At 45.7% G+C, this 22475-nt stretch overlaps 1 protein-coding gene across 2 annotated transcripts in view; it reads right to left on the bottom strand.

Annotated features, from left to right (window-relative positions):
- si:ch1073-358c10.1 (peptide methionine sulfoxide reductase MsrA 1) overlaps positions 1-21134 on the bottom strand; it is a 32686-nt gene extending 11552 nt beyond the window's left edge. For both annotated transcript variants that reach the window (XM_047611794.1, XM_047611796.1), the window contains exons 1-4: positions 20926-21134; positions 14507-14575; positions 14204-14323; positions 10720-10824 (exon numbers count right to left, since the gene is read on the bottom strand). In XM_047611794.1, the coding sequence (XP_047467750.1) occupies positions 10720-10824; positions 14204-14323; positions 14507-14575; positions 20926-21106 (475 nt within the window). In that variant the 5' untranslated portion in view covers positions 21107-21134. The remainder of the gene's footprint in view (positions 1-10719; positions 10825-14203; positions 14324-14506; positions 14576-20925) is intronic.
- Between the last annotated feature and the right edge of the window lie 1341 nt (positions 21135-22475).

Here is a 22475-nt window from a genome sequence, read left to right on the forward strand (position 1 = left end):
CATTCAGAGTTGCGTGCGAACGCATCCAAACAATTATGAATTTGAACACTTTCATTTTCGTTGGACAAAGTGCTGGTGGAAATATGTGGCTTTCACGAAGATAAATGCTCAGTTACTTACATTGTACTTCTCATATCTGGTGATTGGCAGGTTTTGTACAATGTTTAAGTTTGAAGTGCGTGAACTTTATAAATGAGTTAAAGATGCAGTGATACCTTCCACCTGCACACAACATCTGCAACTAACTGATACTTATTAGGATGAAACGAGTCTTCTTCTCCCCCAAAACCTTGACTGGTAGAGGTGAGTCAATACATCGGGTCAATATTTTTTTACTGGTATCGGCTGATACGCTGGTGCATTCGCCGATACATATATTTTTTTTCCCCGGCAAGATTTACAGACAGGCACATCCACAGGCAGCCCTATGCTGCTGGAGATGCCGCGGACCCATGCAGCCCATACGTGGCCCCTCCCCCTCCAGCAGAGTGTGCGCAGCTGGAAGCTGGATAATGCTTGTAGTCATGTGGTGCACCCCTAAAAATAAGAGTTGAAAAGTTTTTTTTTCTTTTGGTTATTTCTTTTAAACAGTTACCTAATAAAGATCTATTTACTTTAACACTCAGCACCAACACATTACACTCATTAGAAACTTTTACTGTTGTTGTTGTTAAGTAGGAGTTTGCTTGCTGAAGGTTTTCTTCTCTCTCTGGCAAACTAATTGTGCAGGTTGTCAATCAACCATTGTCCACAGTTCACAGTTTAGAATGGAGCTGTTGTGCTGAAGCTTTTGGTAGGAATATGTGTTGAAGTTAAAGCTAAGGTGTGAGACTAATTCTGCCTATAAGCTAAACATACTTGGCTGAGAAGGACACTAGAATCGCCCCTGCTTGTGCTCTACCTCTGTTTACCTATTTATTTTTTTATTTTGTATGTATAAGAGATTTAAATATTCTTTGAGTTCAATAAGTGTTAATGTTTTTGGAGACTTGTAACATTTGTTACCATTGTTTTATTTTTATCATGTAAATGGAGGGAGAAAAAGCAGTATCAGCTTCAAATATCGGCACAAAAAAAAAAAATTAGTATCAGCCCTAAAAAGTTTTGTTGATCGAGTACAACCGTCTTCTTACTATGGATCTTTAGCAGTCTAGAAGAAAAAGCTTGCTATGTGTTGACTGGCTTGCTATATTTTGTGTTGTTGCACTTGCACATCAGCCACTAATTAGACATCTTACCACAAAAGGTGTGAAAGTGAAGAGTTGTGTGCTTGAGTAATGGAAGTCTGATGTGTGTCTATGGGAGGACAATATAACATCCTTAGATAAGAATGTATATTGTGTATGAACTAACGTGATGTATTCATCCATACACACTTTTCAAGAGACAAGCTTTGTTGTGCAAAGATGCTTAAAGATATTTAAACTGTGTAATGTCGTAATGACTTTTTGTATATAAAAGAATAACCATTTTTCCTGCCACTGTGCAGACAACGCATTCCCCTGTAACAGTGATCTGCATATCTTGTTCCCTTTAGATGAAATGTTTCCTTACATCATAAGGTGTCACAACCTATCGGCGACACAGTCCTTCCAAACATAATGGCCGTAAGTATTCATCTGGTCTTCATTCAAATCGGAGCAGACAAGACGACGTCGCCGGCGCTCAGACACACATTGAATAAACTCGCTATAACTAATGTCGCTGCCTCTGAGAATTTGCTTCACTGAAAATTTCTTCTACAATATTAAATTCTACCAACAACAATACATGCTTGAACATTAGGTGTGACACTTTTGAGCGTGATCACACACATTGATTATCAAATATTAAAAATACACTTTCATCTAGAAAGAATGTATTTGATCAAATCAAAAGCAAATCAAACGTTAAGCTACGTATTGTTTGCAAAGAACTCTGACAGTCCATTCAATTCAAAAGTCGTAGGCGAGTCTTTGTTAACTATTATGTGAATTTTACTCATGGCTGCTGAAGTAGATTTCAAATTTCACCTTTACATTGCAGTTTTATGAGTTGCTTTGTAAAACTGCAGACATTTTTGCCTTTTCTTCCCAAACACACCTTCTTAAAAATTATATCTGAACCTTGGACCACCTGGAAGGGAAACTGCACCAGGCAGGACTACCTGCTAACCACCTCCTGGGGGTGGTCAGTTCAAAGTCTCCCCACCCTGCCCAACCTGCAGGACATTTATACAAAACGTTGCAGGTTAAGGACCAAGATGATCCTGAAACATCCCAGCCACCCCAGACACTCTCTCTTCTCTCTCTTCTGTTTCTGTGAGTACAAGAACCAAAAACCTGAAGAAGATTTTCTATCCGCATGCCATCCATCTGCTCAACTCTGCGCCTTAACTGGACTTTCAAGTATCAGTCCGTACGTTTACATGTTTACGCTTACATACACGTGAAAAACCAAAATCATTGCCTTAATCCGACTTTAACTGGACAACTTAACTGCATGAAGACATGTTACTCCGAATAAAATTGGAGTTCTCCTTATTAAGACACCCAGACAGTTTCTCCGGCATGTATACAGCATGCGCCACAACTAGTGCTGGTGTTTTTGTTTTGTTTATTATATGATGTAATAGGTCAACGGGAAAGGGGGCCGTATTAACATGGTATTAACCCGCTGACGAGACACATATCGCCACCTAGTGTGGAGGAGGAGGACATGCTCCCGGCAGTTATTCGATCCTCTCGTTGTATGTAAACTGGGACAAGGACCGCATTCAGAATGTCGAATTTTGGGCATAGCTCGATTAAGGTGTGTAAGTAAACTGACACAGCTGCAATATTGTAAATGTACGTATATATGAGAGCTCCCCCCTTTTAAGTTTACATTTTAAGTTTACGGCTTATATCTTATTTTATGTTATTGTCTTATCAGGTATTCATTATATTCATATTTTTTGTGCGCTGTGTGGAATTATTACTTTTTTTCTACTGGTTTCAGGTACTAATACATTTTACTATGTATTGTACTATGTATAACTGCGCATGAGACAAATAAAACATTCTTATTTCCTCTTATTTTAACCTGTCAGTCTGATTTTCTTAACCAGAACATACAAATATCAGCACAGTTTATATTTTCACATTATACTAATACCACTCAGTTAATTTGTTTGCCCATGTTGCTGCATCCATCTCTAACCTCACCCCCTTTCCTCTCCATCACTGCAGTGCTGGATGTTGGCCATGTTGCCCCCAGCGCTCAGTGGTGAAGCTAATGGTTGTCCCTCCATCAAAAGGCCACCAAGCCACTCCGCCATTGGATGCCCACAAAAAGCACCGACTGCGATTGGCTGGTTGGGGTCTTGTGGCTCTGCTGTTCTCCCTGACCTTCCCTGCTGACCCACGGTGAGGACCGCCCCAACCCCACACACGCTTTCATACGCATGTACAACATCATACGGACAAAATATGCAAATTAATTGGGATCATATATCATCCAACTGCAGTAATTTAATTAAAGATATTTTATAGCAGAACTGATTTAATTTCCTACGTTACAGAAAAGGTAGACCTTTGATATCACACATATAAAAGCGAAGATGTCATTCTTTCATCACAAAGAAGCAGTTGACGGATATCAAAGAAAAGTCAAGAGACAAACACCCTTGAGTGGTAATAGCTGCTTCCAGCACAATTAAGATTCATGTCATCTAGTGAGCTTCATCCGCCACCGTTAGACGTGGTGCTCCCTCATCAAAATATTAACACCATCCAAAATATCAGCCGCGCTTTTGATTGTACCAACTCCAGATCCAACACCACAAGCAGTCCTCAAAGAAATACAACGGATAACAAATACCACCCCCCCCCCCAAAAAAAAACAAAACTCAACCCCTCCCAACTCCAGCATCTCTCTCTTGCTCTCTCCATTTTTAACAGCCCCCTTCGTTATTTTCTCCATCCATCAAAGGCGGCACTAATTATTAATGAGAGCCTCCCTGTTCTATCTGCATTATGCATGAGAGCCTTGCCTCTGAAAGCAGAGGGTAATGGGGGTGGACACGAGGGGAGGGGCTTCGGGTCACACATGCGCACACACACACACACACACATACATACATACATATGCACACACTGCCTCTTGGAGTCACTGACCTATGCCCATGACAGCTATGCCAGAAATATTAATAAATTGCCCCCCACCAAAATTTTAACGTGACCCCTTTAACACAAACAGAAGGGCGGATATCTCCACTAGTCTCAACACCAGCAACTACTACCTCCGACACACACGCATACACAAACCTGCGTACATAAATATACATGGATATACTTTTTTTGGGCTTGTTGCGTTTGAAACCCACTGAGGTTTGATGCATCTCTGTAACATCTCTTCCAGTGTTTACTAAAAAAAAAAAAAAAAAAAAGCTCCACTCAGCTTGTCCCTGCTGGCTGTTGGGGATAAAAGCCTGCCATTTCTCCCACTTCCAACTTCAACTTCCTTCTGCAATTTGCACTAATACGTTTTTCTTCTCCAGCTCTTATCTTGTTACCCATTTACCCATTTCCACCCAGATTCAATTCTTTGCTCTCTTTGTCACATGCGTATAAGGATCGGCCGCCAGATGTGATATTCAATGTGAGGCCCAAAAAAAATTTGGTAAAGGGGAACAAAAGGAGAGATTTAAGTGGACGTTAAAGGCCGGGTCAGGCCAGAGAAGAGTACACTGCTTTAAACGTGTTCCTTCTTAGCCTGCATGTAACTGCGGACCTGGCTCCGGCTTCTTCTCCGCGGCATCTTTTAACACTAACAATCCTTCCTTCATTAAGTAAAAGCTGAGATTAACCTCAGCTTTCCACCACTTTATGTTCTTTCCGCCTCGCCTTCCCCTCGCGCTTTCAGCTCCTTCACTGTCCATGAATCTCAGAAGGGCAGTCGCCACTCACACAGATGTAAAACATGAAAAGATTGCATATGAGAATAAAGAGAAAAAAAAACAACAACACCTAATTACAATGAAGACAGAATAACAAACATTTCAGCAGTCAATCCACTGTCAGAGTCCGCAATTAAGAAATGTTTCTGCATAATTGGTGACTTTTTGCAACTTCAGAGGAAAATATCTGAAATTAATTCTGAATTATTACACTCGGCAGTGCGTACCAATTAGGCTGCAGCACAGTGAGTGCCCACGAACAATCTAATCCTTTTACCTCTTTACTCCCTTTCAACACAATATTTACCCAACTCTGGTCTAGAGGGGACTTTAACCCTGCCCTGTCCCCGCGGTCAACGACCAACGGGGATTATTCGATAAAAAAGAAGGAAAGAAAGAAAAAAAAAAGAAGTATGATGCCTGATAGCTAGCTGCAGTCTTCCCTGTACAAGCGCGAGTGTGTGTGCGCGTCTGTGTGTGTAAGTACTCAGGGTTGTGCCGTGCCCCGCGGTCCTGTTACGACTGTGTGCGTGCCAGCAGAGCTCTCTCCTCCTCTCCACTCTCAGCTGCTATTTTTGCCCTGTTCTTATGTAAGTCGCTCCTGACACGCTGGAGACAGAGGCAGAGTACGGAGCTGGGATGGTGAGAGCATCCCCAGCGGACGCACACACACGCACGCACACACACTTGCCTGCACGTGCAATACATATATATATTTATATATATATATATTTATATATATATATATGTACAATATACAAGGCAAAAAAAGGAAACTGTGCTCAAGAGGCTGTCAGGCTGTGACACAACACATATGGGCATCTTAAATCGTAGCAGCGTGTGCTTCACACAATACTACTGAGTGTGTGCACATCATGTAGATTCCTGCAGTAATTTGTAAATCTGTTTAACCTCATTATTAGTTTCCATTTTATTGTCTCTATGCTCGAGCAGAGCTCTCCAACACGCTATTTTCATGCTTTCGGGCATGCTGCTGTCATGTCACTGCGACTCTGGCCCTATAGTCGTTTATTTTTAGCTGCATCCTAAATCTAACAAGTAGGGCTCGTTCTAGTGTATTACTCAAATCAGTCCGGATGAGAGCATGAATCGGATTCCTCTCATCACATCGCCTGCTGCTTTAGACAGCGTTCAGGTCAGCAGTTTTGGCGAATGCGATTCGCGCTTTTGCAACTAACACAGAGAGTGGTGGGATAAAATTTGCATATTATATAATAACCTCCGAATGATAGTTAACAGAAGTATTATTCAATGATCACTGCACCACATTAACAATAATAATTCTGTATGTTCCTCAATTTTCCTTCTTCAATTTTCTCTCCAGAATGAAGCGGGGGCAGTTTTTTACTTCTCTGGAGGTAGAAAAAAAAAAAATTGATTTTCCAAATGCAGCACATCTTATTTTCCAGCAAAAATCTTTTAATAGCCTACATTGCATCTGGTTTTGTGTGCTGTCAAATCAAATATACAACCTGCTGTCAATTCAAAATGCTGTACAAGCTGCAGCCATGTGTGCATTCCTGTTTTTTTCTTTTGCAATACACTGAGATTACCATCTGAAGGTGGGATCTAATAATAATTGTAAAAAAAAAGTTATAACCCTCTGTGTTTGTTCTCCGTCTCCAATGCGTTTCAACCCAGTCCTTATCTGCAAGCCTGCTCCTTTGCACGCGAGGCGAAAAAACGCGCACAAAATCACGCAACTTCCTTTTTTCCAAACACGAGACGACCTGCAATAAAGAAAACACCCAACTTCAACATAATCAAACGGACATGCAGAACTCGACCCCCACGCTGCGCGCACACACGTGCCGCAATCTCCATAAATTAGGGCCGTCAGCATGTGTGAGGGTGTAATAAGTGACACCTGGTAATGAGCACACCATTCTCCGCCAACCACAGGAGAGGAACGGGGTTGGGTTAGGAGCGTGTGGGGGTGGCAGGGGGGTCACAGGTCAGAGGTCGAGGTCCCCTCCTCGGGGGGTTTGGCTTTAGATGGCAGGGGCACCCCTAAATTTGAGGGATGAGGTGACACGGGGGGACCCCAGTAGGGAATTGGCGTGTGTCGCTGCCAGCTGGGGTGGAGATATTATATAAAGGAATATTCATGCCCATTCCAATTGTTGGAAAGTAACCGTCACCAGCGTGACTCAGATGAAAGACAGCTTGATTTATGTCTATTTTGTGACCCCAGCAATGCCGAATGTGTGATATGTGATGAGCAGTTTTAATGCCGCACACGGCAAGCTGCAAAAACAGCTCGTCACATAGAGCGGTAGGCAGCACCAACACGGCGCAGCTTACACCCGTACGCACACAAAAATAAATAAAAAAATCTATCAAGCTCAAATGAATAAAAATGGCCACCGTCGTGGTTTTTGCATCACACTCCTGAGTTAATAGATTTGGAATATATCCCTCTCTGCCAACCAGTGTCTACCTACAAGGGAGAGCGTGCGCGTACGTGCAGGCATTATCAAATGAGGACAGCTGCGTCGGCCATTTTAGCTGTGCATTTGGGTGTTTTGTGTCTATCGGCGTGTGCCTGCGATGCCTGTTCACTGACGCAGCATCAGCAAGCCCGCGCCATAAATTCTGCATGGCCTCAAAAGATACAGAGGGTGGAAGGAGCGAGGGAAGAGGAAGCGAAGGGCTGGAAAAGATACGAGGAAGAAACAATGCAAGGGGGGGAGGGAGGGAGTCTCGGTTGTTAAGATGAAGGGCGGCGGAGGGGTGAAGCAAAGGAACAACCAAGGAAGAGATGGGAGAGCAGGGAAGAGGGGGAGGGGGTGGAGGGGGGAGGATGAGGAGCAGGGAAAGGAGAGTGACTAAGAGATAAAAGAGGAGTGAGTGGATGCGAGTGTGTTTTTGTGTGATGAGCGGATGGCCTCAGGGAGCGGTCGACTCACTGCGCTGCTCTGCGGATGTACAGACGGGCTCCGGGCCGCTCGCTGGCTTCTCCGCACGGTTCACAGCGGAGAGGAGGGAGAGAAAGACAGAGATGGGGGGGGGGGGGTATGCAGGTGAAAGGGATGAGGTTGGGAATGATGGGATGAGACAGGAGGAGAGGGGTAAAGAATGCCCCTCTCCTTTTATCCAAATGTGAATGGAGGCAAGAACTGGAGGGTGGAAGAGAAAAGCAGAATAAGAAATCACACACACGAAAAAAAAAGGGGGGCGTGAGGGTGTGACTTTACGTAAGATTAGGGAAAAGTGGAGAAAAATAGAGGGATGACAGGTTATGAGGAAGCGGCCACATGAGATGCTCCTATCATCCACTGTGAGCAAAAGGGAGTGGAAATAAGTAGGGACGGTAAAAGGGGCCTGCAGGCCTCTGGAACGTGGAAGTGTCCGATGATGAAACTGAAATGCCACTCGTGCAGCTCTTTGCGCTCTCGTCGCGTGAAATATGCGTGCGTCCGTTACGCCTGTTCACGTGCACGGATGTGAGCCGCGAAGTTACGAGTAGGCACAACGAGCACTCGTGCCTGATGTGGACAATATGCTTGCGTATGGAAGTGTGCAGTGTGCGAGAGTACGGGAAGAGGTGTTTCCATCCTCGCACTGATCACTCTGAATCAAATCATGTTTTCAGCCGTAATGAACCGCTGCTGCCCCCTGACACGCGGATGTCACTTGTACCGCTGAGGGCTCGTCTATTTGCTCCAGTGTTTGCATGCATTCGTGTAAGGCATCCCACTGGAGAGCCGTCTCAAAGACAGACATAAGAAACTTATAATATGGGAGTGTGTTGAATGGGGGGGTTTATGCAACATCCCAGAGAAGCCAGCAGATTGAGACTAGTGTTGCTGAATATGGAAAGAGGGCACACAGCAAAGGCTGCTGGGAGTTTCTGATTGGCTGCTAATGTTGCTATCCAGGCCGGGATTGGTGGAGCTGACGCAGCCCGACATCACGTTGTCGGGACTAAACCCTTTTGAACTGAGGCAAAGCAGAGAGGCACAGATATCAAAACACATACACACATGTGTGCATACGCACGGTTGCAGCTACACACCCACACACGCGCATTAAAAGGAAGTATTACATGCAACTGAATATGCACCTGTGCATAGTTCCATACATATGCCAACATAGGGAATATATAAGACCGGGCTCCGACTTGAAACGGAGAAAACAGAATTCATAATGCTCCCGGGCTTGTCTCCATATACGATCTCTGGCGAAATCTGCGCGGTTAAAAGGAAAAAGAGTGAACTTCCTTAATTTCTCCATTCTCTTTTAAGCCCGGCTCTAAGGTGGACAGAATAAATTGGAGCTTAAGCATGCGTGAAGGCACAGCCAGCGGGCCCCTTTCCACCACTCCACGCTACATTTGTCAAATCAGAGGAAATTCTGCTGCACGTGAACCCAGAATCTGAGAAGGGAGAAATGGCAGGGATTCACATTTAAGTCACGCGCAAGGTGCAGCACTCTTAGGGGAAAAAAAGAAAAAACTAAACAAAACAAAAAATACATTTGAGGTTTGTGGTTATTGGGGAAACATGTCACCTCTTCTTAAGTGTGACAAAAAAAAAAATAGTGCATAGACGATATGCGGCGTGCTATTAATAAAACATGAGATGAGACAAGGCGGTGAGTCAGGGGAAATGCATGACTACTCTTTTGGCCTCACTGCCTTCACCCCGTGGCGCCTTGGCTCGGCTCTGCTTGCGCCTTTGCCCGTAGTAAGACGTGCCTCTGCCCTTAGCTACGGCGAACCGGCGGAGGATCCGACGAGGTGGACGTTGTCCTCGGACAAACCTAAATAGTTTCGCCTCACGTTTCTTGCCTCATGGCTTCAACCCATCTCTGAGTGAAAACTGTATAAAAAAAAATTAAAAAACAGGTATTTATCTGAGTTAGCTGATTATAGTTGCACAAACATGGCTGACATTTAACTGTATTTAGGTCACGCGGTGGATGAGGATGCAGTCATGATGGACTGAAAAAGGGATGACAGAACTGTTACGGGCTACGTCACTTCGTGAGTGTGTCGCGTTGTGTGCACAAGCCTGTTTTAAGGCGGAAGGTCGGGCCTGCGAATCCTTGATCCATCTTCCCTGCTTGCCCCTCCCTACATTCAATATGAGTGAGCAGAGTACCTCTTTGCGCGCGCACACAAAGACACACGGCTTCCATGTGCGCTTCTGGTGCAGTAATGTTCTTACATCACCTCCTCCAGTGAGCACAGAACAAGAGAGCTTCAGGAGACGGAGGGACGGGTTGACGGGAATCGGGTTCTTGTTGACGCCGCGTGGCACGATATTTTGTGTATGTGGTGTAGAAATACGGGGCACGAGCCAATAATTTGATTTGATGAGACAAAATGATGACGTTTTAAGAGCTCTGCGCGATGGAAAACTTCACAAAAGCCATTAAACGCGCCAATCGAATGCACCGAGCACAATATAACCTGGACGAAAGAGAAGGACAAATTTAGTATGATCACTGCCTGAGTCAGAAGCCCCTCATGTGGAATGGATGACAAAATCCTGGTTTACACTGGATAAAGTACACGTCACGCACATGCTCGGAGAAAGTCTTTTGCAGTTGGGGATTGAACACGCACCGCACTGGTGTGTCTCTCCATGGATGGCTGGATCTCAGACACATTAACACTGTCTGGCGTTGACTTACACCCATGAGACCTCCCCCCACCGCAAACGCATACGCAGGCACACGTCTGGGCATCATCCTTCTGCTCTAATACACCCAGCGCCCCTTGGGACAGGTCTTATTTGAGGGCGACTTTGGGGTTTGTGTGTGCGCGCTCCTACCTTGTGTGGGATCGTGGCCTTCCCAAAAGTGTTTGAGAAGTTGCTCCACGCTGATCTCTTTAGGGGAGAAGACCACCCTCACCACCTCGGTGTGACCCGTCAGACCTAAAAGGAGAATCACAAAGATGCATTAATCAAAAATAAAGTGTTGTTTTTTTCCCCCTTTTTGTGTGGCATCTGCCTGGCCCATCGATCCGTCATCCTCCCCAGTCCACCCAGCGCTCCCGTGCGAACACATGTGCAGAACACGAGCAGCGAGCTATGCGCCGGGTGTACGTGTCACACGGCGCGTGTGCCACAGGTAGAAGGCATTCAGGTCGAATCCACATACGGCTTCGTTACTGCTCGTGGCAGAACAGGAAAGAAAAAGAGCAACAGCCCAGAGGTGCAGGTAGAGAGAGTTAGACAGAAGGCACGGTAAAGTTTGGGGCGTGTGGTGGAGGTTGGCAAAAGCACACAGACATTTGCTCCCGTCTGCAGCTGCCAGGACCCCAAAGCTTCAACAAGCCGCCTGCAGGCATTCTCATACCGGGGGCTGTGTTAGGTCTCACGTGTAGGTGCATCTGCAGGTGCACATGTTAATGGAAGAAAATGCATTCTCACACAAGTCACCGCGAGTCATTTGCTTGGTGTTGCATCAGTAGAATCGTACACTGTACGCGCACAAACATGCCCACACGGATAAATGCGTCGGGTGCATTGCAGATAAAAGGAGAATGGCAGCCATGCATGTCTCCAAACGGCAAATGAACATGCAGGACGTCGCCTGTATAAACAGTTGATGTCTAAACAGCACACACTGGTTTTAGCAGTCAGGAGTGTTTTACAACAAACAGTACCAGTTTTTGCTTGTTCACAATTTTTAGACCTAAAAAAAAAAATGAATAAATAAATGAACATATAACCGACCACACATTACAAATCATCATGTACGTGCAAAGACTCTCAACCTCTGGGGCTGATTATACGGTATTTTTCCGCTTTCGCATAAAGCAGAGAGCTAGGTCATGGGCTGGCAGTCGTGGCCGCCGTAAAAGTCAACGAGAACAGTAGGAAGCAAAAAAATGAGATTGCGGCAAAACCAAAAGATGTCAAGACCTGTTGGAAAAAATGTGACGGCGTACTACGATTTTCCAGGCTTGTCCCACATGAAGGGGGTGAAAGGCCGAGGTGTGACGAAGACCAGCGCCACTAAAGCTGCCAGAAATTCAGTGTTTGGCTGAAGGACCCTTCAGCAGAGAGACGAGGGTGATTACTGGCCACGCAAATCAACATGCAACGCCGGTGCCCTTTTTTTCGGGTTTGATTATTCTGTGCTGCCGAAAACAGTAATGAGTGACGCAGCACTGGAAACCTATCGAAATGTTTAATATTACTTTTAGGAAGACTTTTTCTAAGAAGCAACAGCCATTAGCACAAATAATATAATTTACAAAGCTTACATTTATGTGCGAAGGGCATGCTACACCCTAGCTGAGGCATGAATCCTCACACATAAATTGTGAAGTGATGCCAGTACCATCGATCTGAGTGAAAACATCATGAGGAATTAAAAAAGGCAAGGCAACTTTCACTTTAAACAGTGGCTGGTCTTTGTCCCAGTGAATGGAACAACACAAACATGGAAAAGTCATGTTCAATAAATTGACAGTTCTTAGTAACGAAAGACTAAAAATGTATCCTCATTAAAGCATTATATAACCGAATCACATGATTTCAGTATCTGATAATATATCGCCATACTTGTCTACAGTGCACTCCATTAAATCCATTATGAATTCAGCTCGTGGGAGTTCTGTGGTGTTATACCCTCGCATCTGCATGACATCTGCACGATGCCTCTCTGTACTCCCTGCATTACTTTCTAACTGTTCATTTTAACCACGAGGACAATAATTTGCCAACAGTAATTTGCCCTAAACTTTGAAAACTAATTTTCAGAAAAAGAATTTAGTTGTTTTTTTGTTTTGTTTTTTTTATAGAGTACACTGACAAGATCAGCTCCCCATTTTGTTGTTGTGCTTTGAAGAATGCCTTTAACTTCCAAGTCAGCTTAAAAAGGTTCCAGCATCAGCTTGTCATTTGTGTACTGCGAAGCCCCGGCGAGGCGGCCCGTACCGTGAATTTGATGAGATAAAAAAAAAAGAAAAGGAAACGCTGATCGATGATAACATCTCCTCTTCACTCTCAGCCGTCTGCGCGCGTCTGTTCTCTCACAACAAATCTGACTGCACCTCAACCTCCCGTTTTTCCGTCTGTCAACCCGCCCGCCTATCTGCCTGTCCTTCTATCCTGCCCTGGCTCTTCTGTCAGTTCCATCATCCCATCCTTTCTGTCTGTCTGTCTGTCTGTCTGTCCGTCCGTCCTGCCTTGGCTATGCTGACAGCTCCTAGGTCTCATGCCGTCGCAGGGTTCTGCTCCGTCATGGCCACTGGAGCGACGCCTGCACTCTCTCAGCCGGTGGACAGGTAACCATTCTTTCTCACACACATTTTTTAAAAACTTTATTTTGCCCGTTGCCTCACTTGCCGCAGCACCAAGCCTCTGTTTTTCTCTCTCATCTCTCTCCCATTTCCATCTTCATCCATAGCTGACCATCTTGTTGCCGGGGAGCTGACGGAAAGAGGGACTAGGCAACAGACAGATACAAACATAGAAATCTTGTGAAGCGCTGTGCTCAGAAAATCTGCCAGCAGAGCCCCGAGCATCTTTCCCCTCCTCTCCATGTCCCTCATGCTGTGTCTGCACCTACACTCCACGCCCGCCTGCAATGATGTGCCCTGGAAAAATGGAGAAGCCCCAAACTAACAGCTTATGAATCCTAAAAAAAAAAACAAGGGAGGAACACACAGTAATGCACAGCCCAGACATCTTCCTTTGAATTATATATCAGCTCCCTACATAAATCTATTTGATTTTCGGGTTGAGGAAAATTAAACCAGGCGTATTCAAAGACCAAAACAGGTAGTCAAGCATTATTTAACATCTTAGATAGGAAATAGACGGAATTCACACTTGGGTCTTTGGTGTCATGTTTCGCCAAATCATATTCTCAGGGAAAGAAGTCCATTTACGGCCCTTCATGCACAGTAACCTCTGTTGGCAAAAAACGCCGCAGTACAGCAGAGTACAGAGCCCAATCCTTACAAGTAGGTCATGGGGAGGTGGGGACGGGGGGGGAGGGGATGGGGGGTGGTGGGGGGGTGGCGGTGCAGCCCATCTGGAGCAGTGCATTCTGAGTAGTTGACTGCAGATGAAGGGAAGGAGCTAGAGGATGAGAGAGCTTTACTTAAAACAACCTTTCCCAACTTGGTGTCTTTTTCCTCATCGCCTCGCACCTTGACGTGATCTCACAGGGAAATGTCCTGCCAGCCCACTTCAGCTCCTCGCTGGAGGTTAGAACGATTGGTTCATGATAAAGAAAACCCATAAAGTGTAGGAGGTATAAATAAATAAATACGCAAACGTGTCCAGAGCGCAGTACCTGTGCAGACCTCCTCGTAATTGGGGTTGGGCGTGAAGCCTCCGGCGTAGCCCACCTGTGTGGAGAAGACTCCTGGAAGCTTCCAGAAGAGTTTCTCGACTCCCCAGAAACAGCCCATTCCTAGTTAGAAGACACACGCACACACAGACACACACAGACACACAAAATCAGGGCTTCTGTGCTGCGATGCCATCTCCTGAAACATTCCACCAAAACGTGTCAGTAACCACAGGCTGCTGATAGAGGACTCCATATTGGGCTGCTTCTGGTTTTTATAAAACAAGTGTGACTGTGCAGTCTCACCAAACATAATGGTCTCCATGCCTTCTGGAAAGGGCTCCACAGTGGGATTCCCACTGACTGCATGCTTGTCTGCGGAGGGAAAACAGTGTGTAAATATGGTATCAGATCGCAACACTGTGTTAGGGCGCGCGAGTAAAGAGGCCCATTATCAGCTTCACGTCGGCCTCGTAGGTTTTCACTTCCTTAGAGGCTGACCCAGGCCAGCGGATCAGAGCCAGAGGCTTCTGTGCTGGAAGACATTTAAGGGATTACACAGCCTCGACCGCCATTCGGTCCCTGCCGTCCTCTCCTCAACACACACAAGTAAACACAACAAAGCAGTTATTTATTTTTATTTTTTTTTGGGGAGCTCTCTCTTTGAGTCCACTTTAGATTCAGCGCGAGTGTATTTGGTGTTCGGCCGGACACAAAGCGAGTGGACCACGGCGCCCGGCTCTCGCGCGCGGGAGAGTCTCCCAAGTAAGCTCCGCTAATCTTCGCCATGTTAAAAATACCCAATAAGTAAAACAATCTGTGGCGCTGAGAGGTGGCACTCTGCTGCCAACTGTGTTGCGTGGAATTAGAGCGCTAAAAATGAAGTGTGTGCGTGCGCGCGCGAGCGCGTAGCCCACAGATGTGTGAGGCGGATTAGGGTTTAAGAAGACTGAGGTGACTTAGCGAGCAAATCTCCACTAAGCAAGGCTGGTTTGTACTGCAACCACTAATATTAGTCTACAGATAAACAGGCCACAGGGTACACCAACAGCTTAAGGAACACACCAATAATGGATGCTTGCTCCGAGTTGAATGTGCGATCACGTTCCGGTTGCTCTGAGATGGTTTATGTGACATTGACCTGAATACAAACAATCTCTAATCTGATACAGACATAATAGTTCATTTCCTAGATAGGCCTGGGATGATCTCTAACCGTGACAAAAGGCCAGAGACCAGCGGGTACCTGCAGTTTATTTCAGAGTTAAAGAGATTACTATAAAGCCAGGCGGCAGAGAGGCACTGAAAAGAAACAGTTTTGTCATGCTTGGACACTAAAGTTTAAGGAGGAACACGGCGAGCAAAAGAAGCGCCAGAGCACTGGAGCCGATAATGCCCGTCCTGGCGCATAAGGTTGCTTTTTTGATATTTGACAAAACTGTTTGGTTTTTCTGTACGGTAACAGATTGCAGAAGCATAAAGGACTAAAATGTCACAGAGGCCCGGCTGCCCTCAGGCTGTCTCTTCCTGGCCTCCTGTTGTGCAGCAGTTCTGTCTTTTAGCAGCAGGTTGTTTGGCAGTGCCAGGTCACGGTCACAGGGCACAGTCAGCCGCACTCGAAACTACATCTGTGTCAGGGACCGTACTGGCGAATGTCCTCAGTCCACAGAGTGGACTTGAGGTGGTGGGAGTACAGGATAAGGCTTCATATCCGTCTTCTGGGGATTATTTTATTTATTTATTTTTTTTTATTGTGTCTGTCCTCCGCTCAGGCTCACCCTCTCGTCCTCCGTTTCAGCGCTGAAGTTGCCAAATGACTGCGAGAGAGAAAACGTGAGAGTGAGAGGGATACAAGTGTGCGATAGAGGAGGAGGAGGAGGAGAAGTGGGAGGAGGCGCGATCGGTCTGCCAAAACAATAAAAGGAGTAAATAGCCAGTGAGAAGCAACAGATGAGGGTAGCAGAGAGGCAGTCAAGGATTCTTTTGGCTTTCGGACCGCCGTGCCTTCGGGCGCTATATAAAAAGACCGAGCACTTCATCCAAGAGAGAACACAGAGAAAACAAACAAGCAAACAAATAAACAAAGAAGAAAAAAAAAAGGAGAAGTAGAAATGAAGTTAGCCAAGAACATGCCGACACAGCACTGCCCGGAGAAGCCAGCTCCGAGCCAAACCTCCCCGCCCTCTCGTCTTCTTTCCCTCCCCGCTTCTCTCCATCTTCACTTCGCACTCCCTTCCTCGCACACCTTCCCGTCATCCCTCGCTCTCGCGAAACACGTGCGCGGCTGCCCGCATGCACACAACCGGCCACACAATCGCTTTGCACACCAACCTCTGCAGTGGGTATTTCTCCCATGGAGCAGTTGGCAGAGGTCCAGGCGGTGCCAAGCTGGCTCCTTTCACTGTGCCTAGTCCAGCAGCCCCCTCCTCCCCCCCTCCTCCTCCCTTCTCTCCCCTGCCAGACCAGCGCCCACACCCCTTTCTGCCAGAATTACCCCATCTAACACACACAGGCACCGAAAAAGAACTGGCTGAATACCCTCACTACGCTTGCCTCACTACGCCAGCAAAAGAAAGAATAGAGGACGACAAAAAACAAGCAGGGAGGGCGACTGACTGAGCCTACAAAGGAAGAAAACACGCTGAATATAGGGGAAGGATTCATGAAAAGGATTTTTTCCAACTTGGATGAGATATGGGCGTAATTTCTTTTGTGCGCTTTTGTTTTCAAGGATATCTGAAAAGCGCTGTGAACGCTATACAGTACAGCGGGAATGAAGCGGAATACCTTGGTCACCTTTTGTTGCTTTTAGCATGGCGGCTGTAGGCGGCTGGACCAGAACCAAAAATCGGACCCGACTCCCCACCACTGTGCTTGAATCAAGGTTACCACAAGTCAAGGGCACAACAATCTATCTGTTGATTCGCGGATAATAACGCCCGGTTTGATTTATTTCACCGGGTATTTAGTCTTTGTTTCCCTCCGGTTCTACCCGTGGTCCCATGTTTCTCACCCGTAAAACTGAAGTCCGAGCGCTGCTGCCTCCTCACAAAGAGACACGGGAGAGGTACTATCGCTGGATGCCAAAACTGGCGATGGAAGGTCGATTTCCAGGCTGCTGTTTATTTCCTTCCAAAATCCATTCTCTCTCTTTCCCTCTCTCTTCCCCTTCCCTCCCTCTTGCTATTCCTCTTTCTAGCTTCACACAGGTTGGCAGGGAGTCAGGCACGAGTCGTCGGAGGAGGCTGATGCTTTATACTAGTGCCAACTACCCTCTGCTGTATGGGAGGATGGGTAGGGGCGAGGAAGAGTGGGGCAAAGGAGGGGAGGGGAGGAAAGACTAGTGGGAGGTGGTCCATTTTTAAAAAACAGTAAGAGGTAAGTAAAGAGCGGCTCGTGGCCTTTAAACAATCAGCCCAACTTGGCATTGTGGGAAAAGTGCACAACTTTCAGACTAGTCATGCATTCCATACATCCTGTATCCTAGCAACGGAAACAGTTGCTATGGAGAAGATTTAACCACCATAGCATCAGCTCCCTTATCATGTGTTTCCAGCAAGATGGAGGCACATCCTGTTGGGGCCTGCTCAGAAATGTGTCTTGAAGTTGATGGGGAAAGAGGTGGACACCGTCCAACGGGCACGCAGGAAATAATAAACCCACCTTGTTTTAACTACATGGGAAAATTATATATAAAAAAAACAACAACTTTGCATTCTCTCTCTGCTGATATACCAAAGTATACCAATCTAAACGGCTAACGTCTCTCCCAGAGCGCACTGGACAAGAGGCTTGTTTAGCTACTGGGCCTCTGACAGTGGGATGGAAATCACCTGAGGAAGCTTCACGCAAACACTGAGAGAACAGGCCATTTTTCAGTTTCCGTCACCACACCACTGGCAATCTGTGAGCAAATCCCTCTCATTTGATTATCCCATTTTTGTACACTTAATTTGCATGCTTCACCACTCGCTTATATACTTTTCCCTTCCTCTCTGAAACTGTTCCAAAACCACAAAGCAAGAGCGTTTGGAGAAACAGCAGACGGAAAAAAGAGAAAAAAAAAAAACCCCACCAGAAATCTATCTTCGCCATGAACCTGCTTTAAAGAGTTATTGTGAAACATGTAACAGAGATTGATTTTTGGTCAGCTGACCTCCCCCATCGTGCTTAGAAGAAATATTGGCAGTCCATCCTGCACTGACTCAAAATAATAGCCACTGTGCCCCTACCATGTAGCAATCTGCCACTGGATCATTCGCGCCAAGGTCACAGAGTACATTATACAGACTGGAGCGAGGGAGGGAACGCAGGACAACGGGACGTCTGAACAAGGAACAAGGAGCATCTTTAAAGAGGCTGGAGGGCTCAAAGCAACTTTCAAATTTTAATGTAGAGAGAGGACAAGTGTGCACACACACACGCGCACACACCTACACACACTCAAGGCTGGGACTGCACAGGGCATATGTGGAGACAGTCCTTGCAATCCTTAAATTACTCATGGTTAGTGGGCCCACACCGACAAACACAGAAGCTCACATACACACACTAGAACAACCCTGTCCCTCATCTAAACTGCTCCCCCATGGTGAAAGGGGAGGAACAGATTTCTGCCATGCGGTGTCTCCGAGCTGCTTCGACAGACGGAGAAGGAACTTACGACGGGGCGGGGCCTTCATGCGCATAATGCCCAGATGGGCCCCTGGACGCTGCGGCACCGCTTCCTCCCATGCACTCACGCCCAACTCCCACAATGCACTTTGTGGATCCTGCCGCCCGAGTAGGTGCTGAGTGGCAGTACCTGGTTAGTATCTCCCCAAGTTTCTCCTTTGTGGCCCACTTCCTGACTCAAACCCGTTAATGGAAATGTTGACTGAAAGGATAAAACAGCCTGTGATGAGAAGGAGACATCTGACTTGACACGAATCAACAAAATTATAAATAGCTACGTCTTTAAACGGGCAAAAAATAGAAATGCTAACTGAGCTATCATGTTTTCTGTGCGTACCACCATGTCTCAACTGGCACTGAGAACTTGATCCACACTCATTTGTTTTATAATGATTTAATCAACCACTATTTGTTATACAATCCCACCGTAGATCCCAACAGGCTTTGGCTGCCACTTCACATTATGTGGCTTTCCTTACTGTCCAACAACTAAATCACACACAGGAACGCAAGGAAAAGAAAAACAAAGGTACCCTGGGCAGACTTGATTTAAAGAATTCACTGACAAAACTCAGTCAATTCCAAGTACTAATCCAGAATCGGGTCATACTATTGCCTTTTATCATATTTTATCATATTTTAAGAGAAGTCAAACACATAAGAATGCTGCTGCATGCCCCGTTGTTGTTTTGACTGAAACATCTACATGAAGACTAAACAGCATAAAAAGCTACACGTACCACGTCCAAAAACACTAAAGAAAGGCATTTGGATTTGTAGTTTCTTTGAAACGTCTCCTCTCATCCAAGTAGCTTCTGCAGTTCTAAAGGACTGGTGGAACCCCTTTATAACCAAGGACCTGGATGACCTTCACTGATACACTATACCATAGCTTTATGTAAATGTTTTAGTTAATACCCATGCAGTGTTTAGTTAGGTTATTTCTCAGTTCTTCTATTAATCATCAGCTGTCTTTAAAGGTGAAAAACATCTCAGTGGTATCACCCATAGGAATCTAGAGGAACAGTTTTGATGCTCAGTGGTGCGTTTATTGCTGTCGCCATCTTAGGCAGAGTCAGGCACCGCCTAACCTACCTCCTGGCTACTTTAAAGATGGCCAAAGAGGTTGAGCATAAATGGGGCAGACGATACACTTCAACAGCCACCTGTCACTTAAAACAGCCAAACGCTAAATTATGCATAACTTAAAATCTTAATAGAATTTAAACAAGTGAGAAAAGCCACAAAAGTTGTCATGAGTGTGTAACAGCTAAAGAGTTTACCAGAGCGTAAGTATGTTTAACCCTGTAGTCAAGTTGGACATGGAGGTCTACGGGGACTGCTTTAGGCACTCAGGTTAAGGCACTTCCACAGTTTGCTTTATTTTTCAGACCCAAAGGTTACTTATATGGTGAGAAGTGATAAAGATCTAGAAAGGCGACCAAGAAATCTGACCTACTGTGTCAACTGCAAGTTCACACTGAAAACTTATTTCATAAAATTATATGATTATATGGGCGGGAATTTATTTTGGCTTTGTTTGTTTGTTTTTTTTTTTTAAACCAGGTGACTTCCACTTGGTATTTATCAAAAGGTCAAGATCAATGTGAAGTTAAGGAGTCCTGCATTTAATATGCAGGCCATCTATTTGAAAGGCTGCAGAATATCATCTGAAACACTCTAAAATACGCATCATCACATGGGAAAAGTTGCAAGAACTTCAGAGCAGAATGGCTTCAGCCCATGCTGCCAAAAAGGATCTGTCAGGCCTCAGATCCAACAGATGTTTAGAAGGCACATTTGTCTCTGGTGCAGCTGTCCTTTTCCAACTTTTTTTTTTTATGTTTCACATTCGTGCGTCCATTTAAATAAGATTTGTTTGCTGACTCGACAACAAATAAACGTGTGTGGTTTCATACTGTTTCCTAACGTCGCGGGCTGTTTACTTTAACCGTTTTACTGTCTGCGTGTTTGACTTATTCAGACAAGGCTGCGCGGATGTGGTCTCGTGGTAACTCGTCGGAAAAACTTTTCCTCGCGCGGTTATTTACCTGCCACGACCATTTTCTCGTCCCTTCCTTTCATAGCGCGGTCTCTGCTTGGCAACTGGGTCTTGTCTGCCATTGTGTCGGCGGCGGCGTGCGACGCGTAAACGAGAAGGAGCCAAATGGTGCGTATTTGTGTTTGGGGGATAAACGGGGCGGGTGGTGGAGTCTTCCGGGATGCCTTCATAGCGCCGTGTGGTTACGTTTCACAGCGGGAGGAGGGAGGGAAGGAGGGGACGAGAGACGGCGGCGAAAACGCCATCGTTATGAATATTCATCGTGCGTGGGCAACGCCGTGCACTGCATATTAACTAGTCAAGGGGTTAATATGACTTTGGCACAAAAGCCCGCAGAGCACCGTGTGCGGGAACGAAATTAAATTTAAATAAATATCCACGGCGTTCAGCATGCAAATGAGCACTCGCCAATTATCGGCTCTCGTTCTGTGGGAGGCGTCTCTGGTTAGACCAGGTTGGTCGGCAGTGTGGATGTATAGATGCTCAGGTTTTTTCCCGTTTGTTGTTCGTTTTTTTACGTCAAGGAATGCGTGCGTGGGGTTAATGTGGACAGGTAACGGCTCGGAGAGTCCACTGCTAATATCCTGCAAAAATGACTCCTGTGCATTAATAATCAAAAGACAGCAATCGGTTCTAATGGGCACAGCTCAACTCTGACCAATTAAACGCATATAAAAATATTCTGGTAACCACACCACTGAGGTCCACATTAATCAGTGCTGGGTCTCTTTCCCTTTAAAGCCTGACGACTGTATTTTATTAAGAAAATTGCATGATGTGGCATGTTATGCTGCTTACACTACAGAAGGGTGAGGTACTTACCATGCCGGGAGGTGTCCTGCATGGCATTTAGATGTGCAGAAGGTAGCGAATTCCAGTCAAAAGATTTCAAGCCCGTCCTATCAGTCATCTGACAACTGTACAACACATGAATGTTGATGTCTTGGGTCAAATCCGAGCATGATTTTTATTCTGACATATGGTAATGCGGACCGCAGACGGTGACAGTGATATTAGACAAACAAGAGCGGAGCTGATTTTGACAAATCGGTTACTTTTGGTTTCGGCATTGCCAACATATTGCTCTTTTATCTCATTGTGGCTGAATCATTTCGTGCTGGTGCAGGATCGCAGGCCGGAGAAGAAGCACGGCCGCGGAAACTTCGATGGATACGTTTCACTGTTTTTTGGTACAGCAGCTGCAACATCCTAAGTTAGCAGGATGGCACGCGTCTTTCTTGGATGTCATTCCTTTTCCGCTCTGCTTTTACATTCCCTACACCGTTCCTTGCTGGTGTAACTTATGAAATGAGTGCAAGTCCCACAAAACTATTAAGTCAATCAGTCTGAAACGAAGAAGTCACTCCTAGTCACAGGCCCGCACAAGTCAGAGAGGCAACTTTATTGCACTCGGATACTTCTTCAGCTGGAGCCAAAGCAACTGATTTGATAGTAATGATGCTGACTATTACCGTGTGGGAACTTAAAACAATCTTGTGAACGCTCTGAACCAGACAACGAGAGTAACAAAAAAAAAAA

The sequence above is a fragment of the Mugil cephalus genome, chromosome 17, assembly GCF_022458985.1.
Source record: "Mugil cephalus isolate CIBA_MC_2020 chromosome 17, CIBA_Mcephalus_1.1, whole genome shotgun sequence".
Lineage (NCBI taxonomy): Eukaryota > Metazoa > Chordata > Actinopteri > Mugiliformes > Mugilidae > Mugil > Mugil cephalus.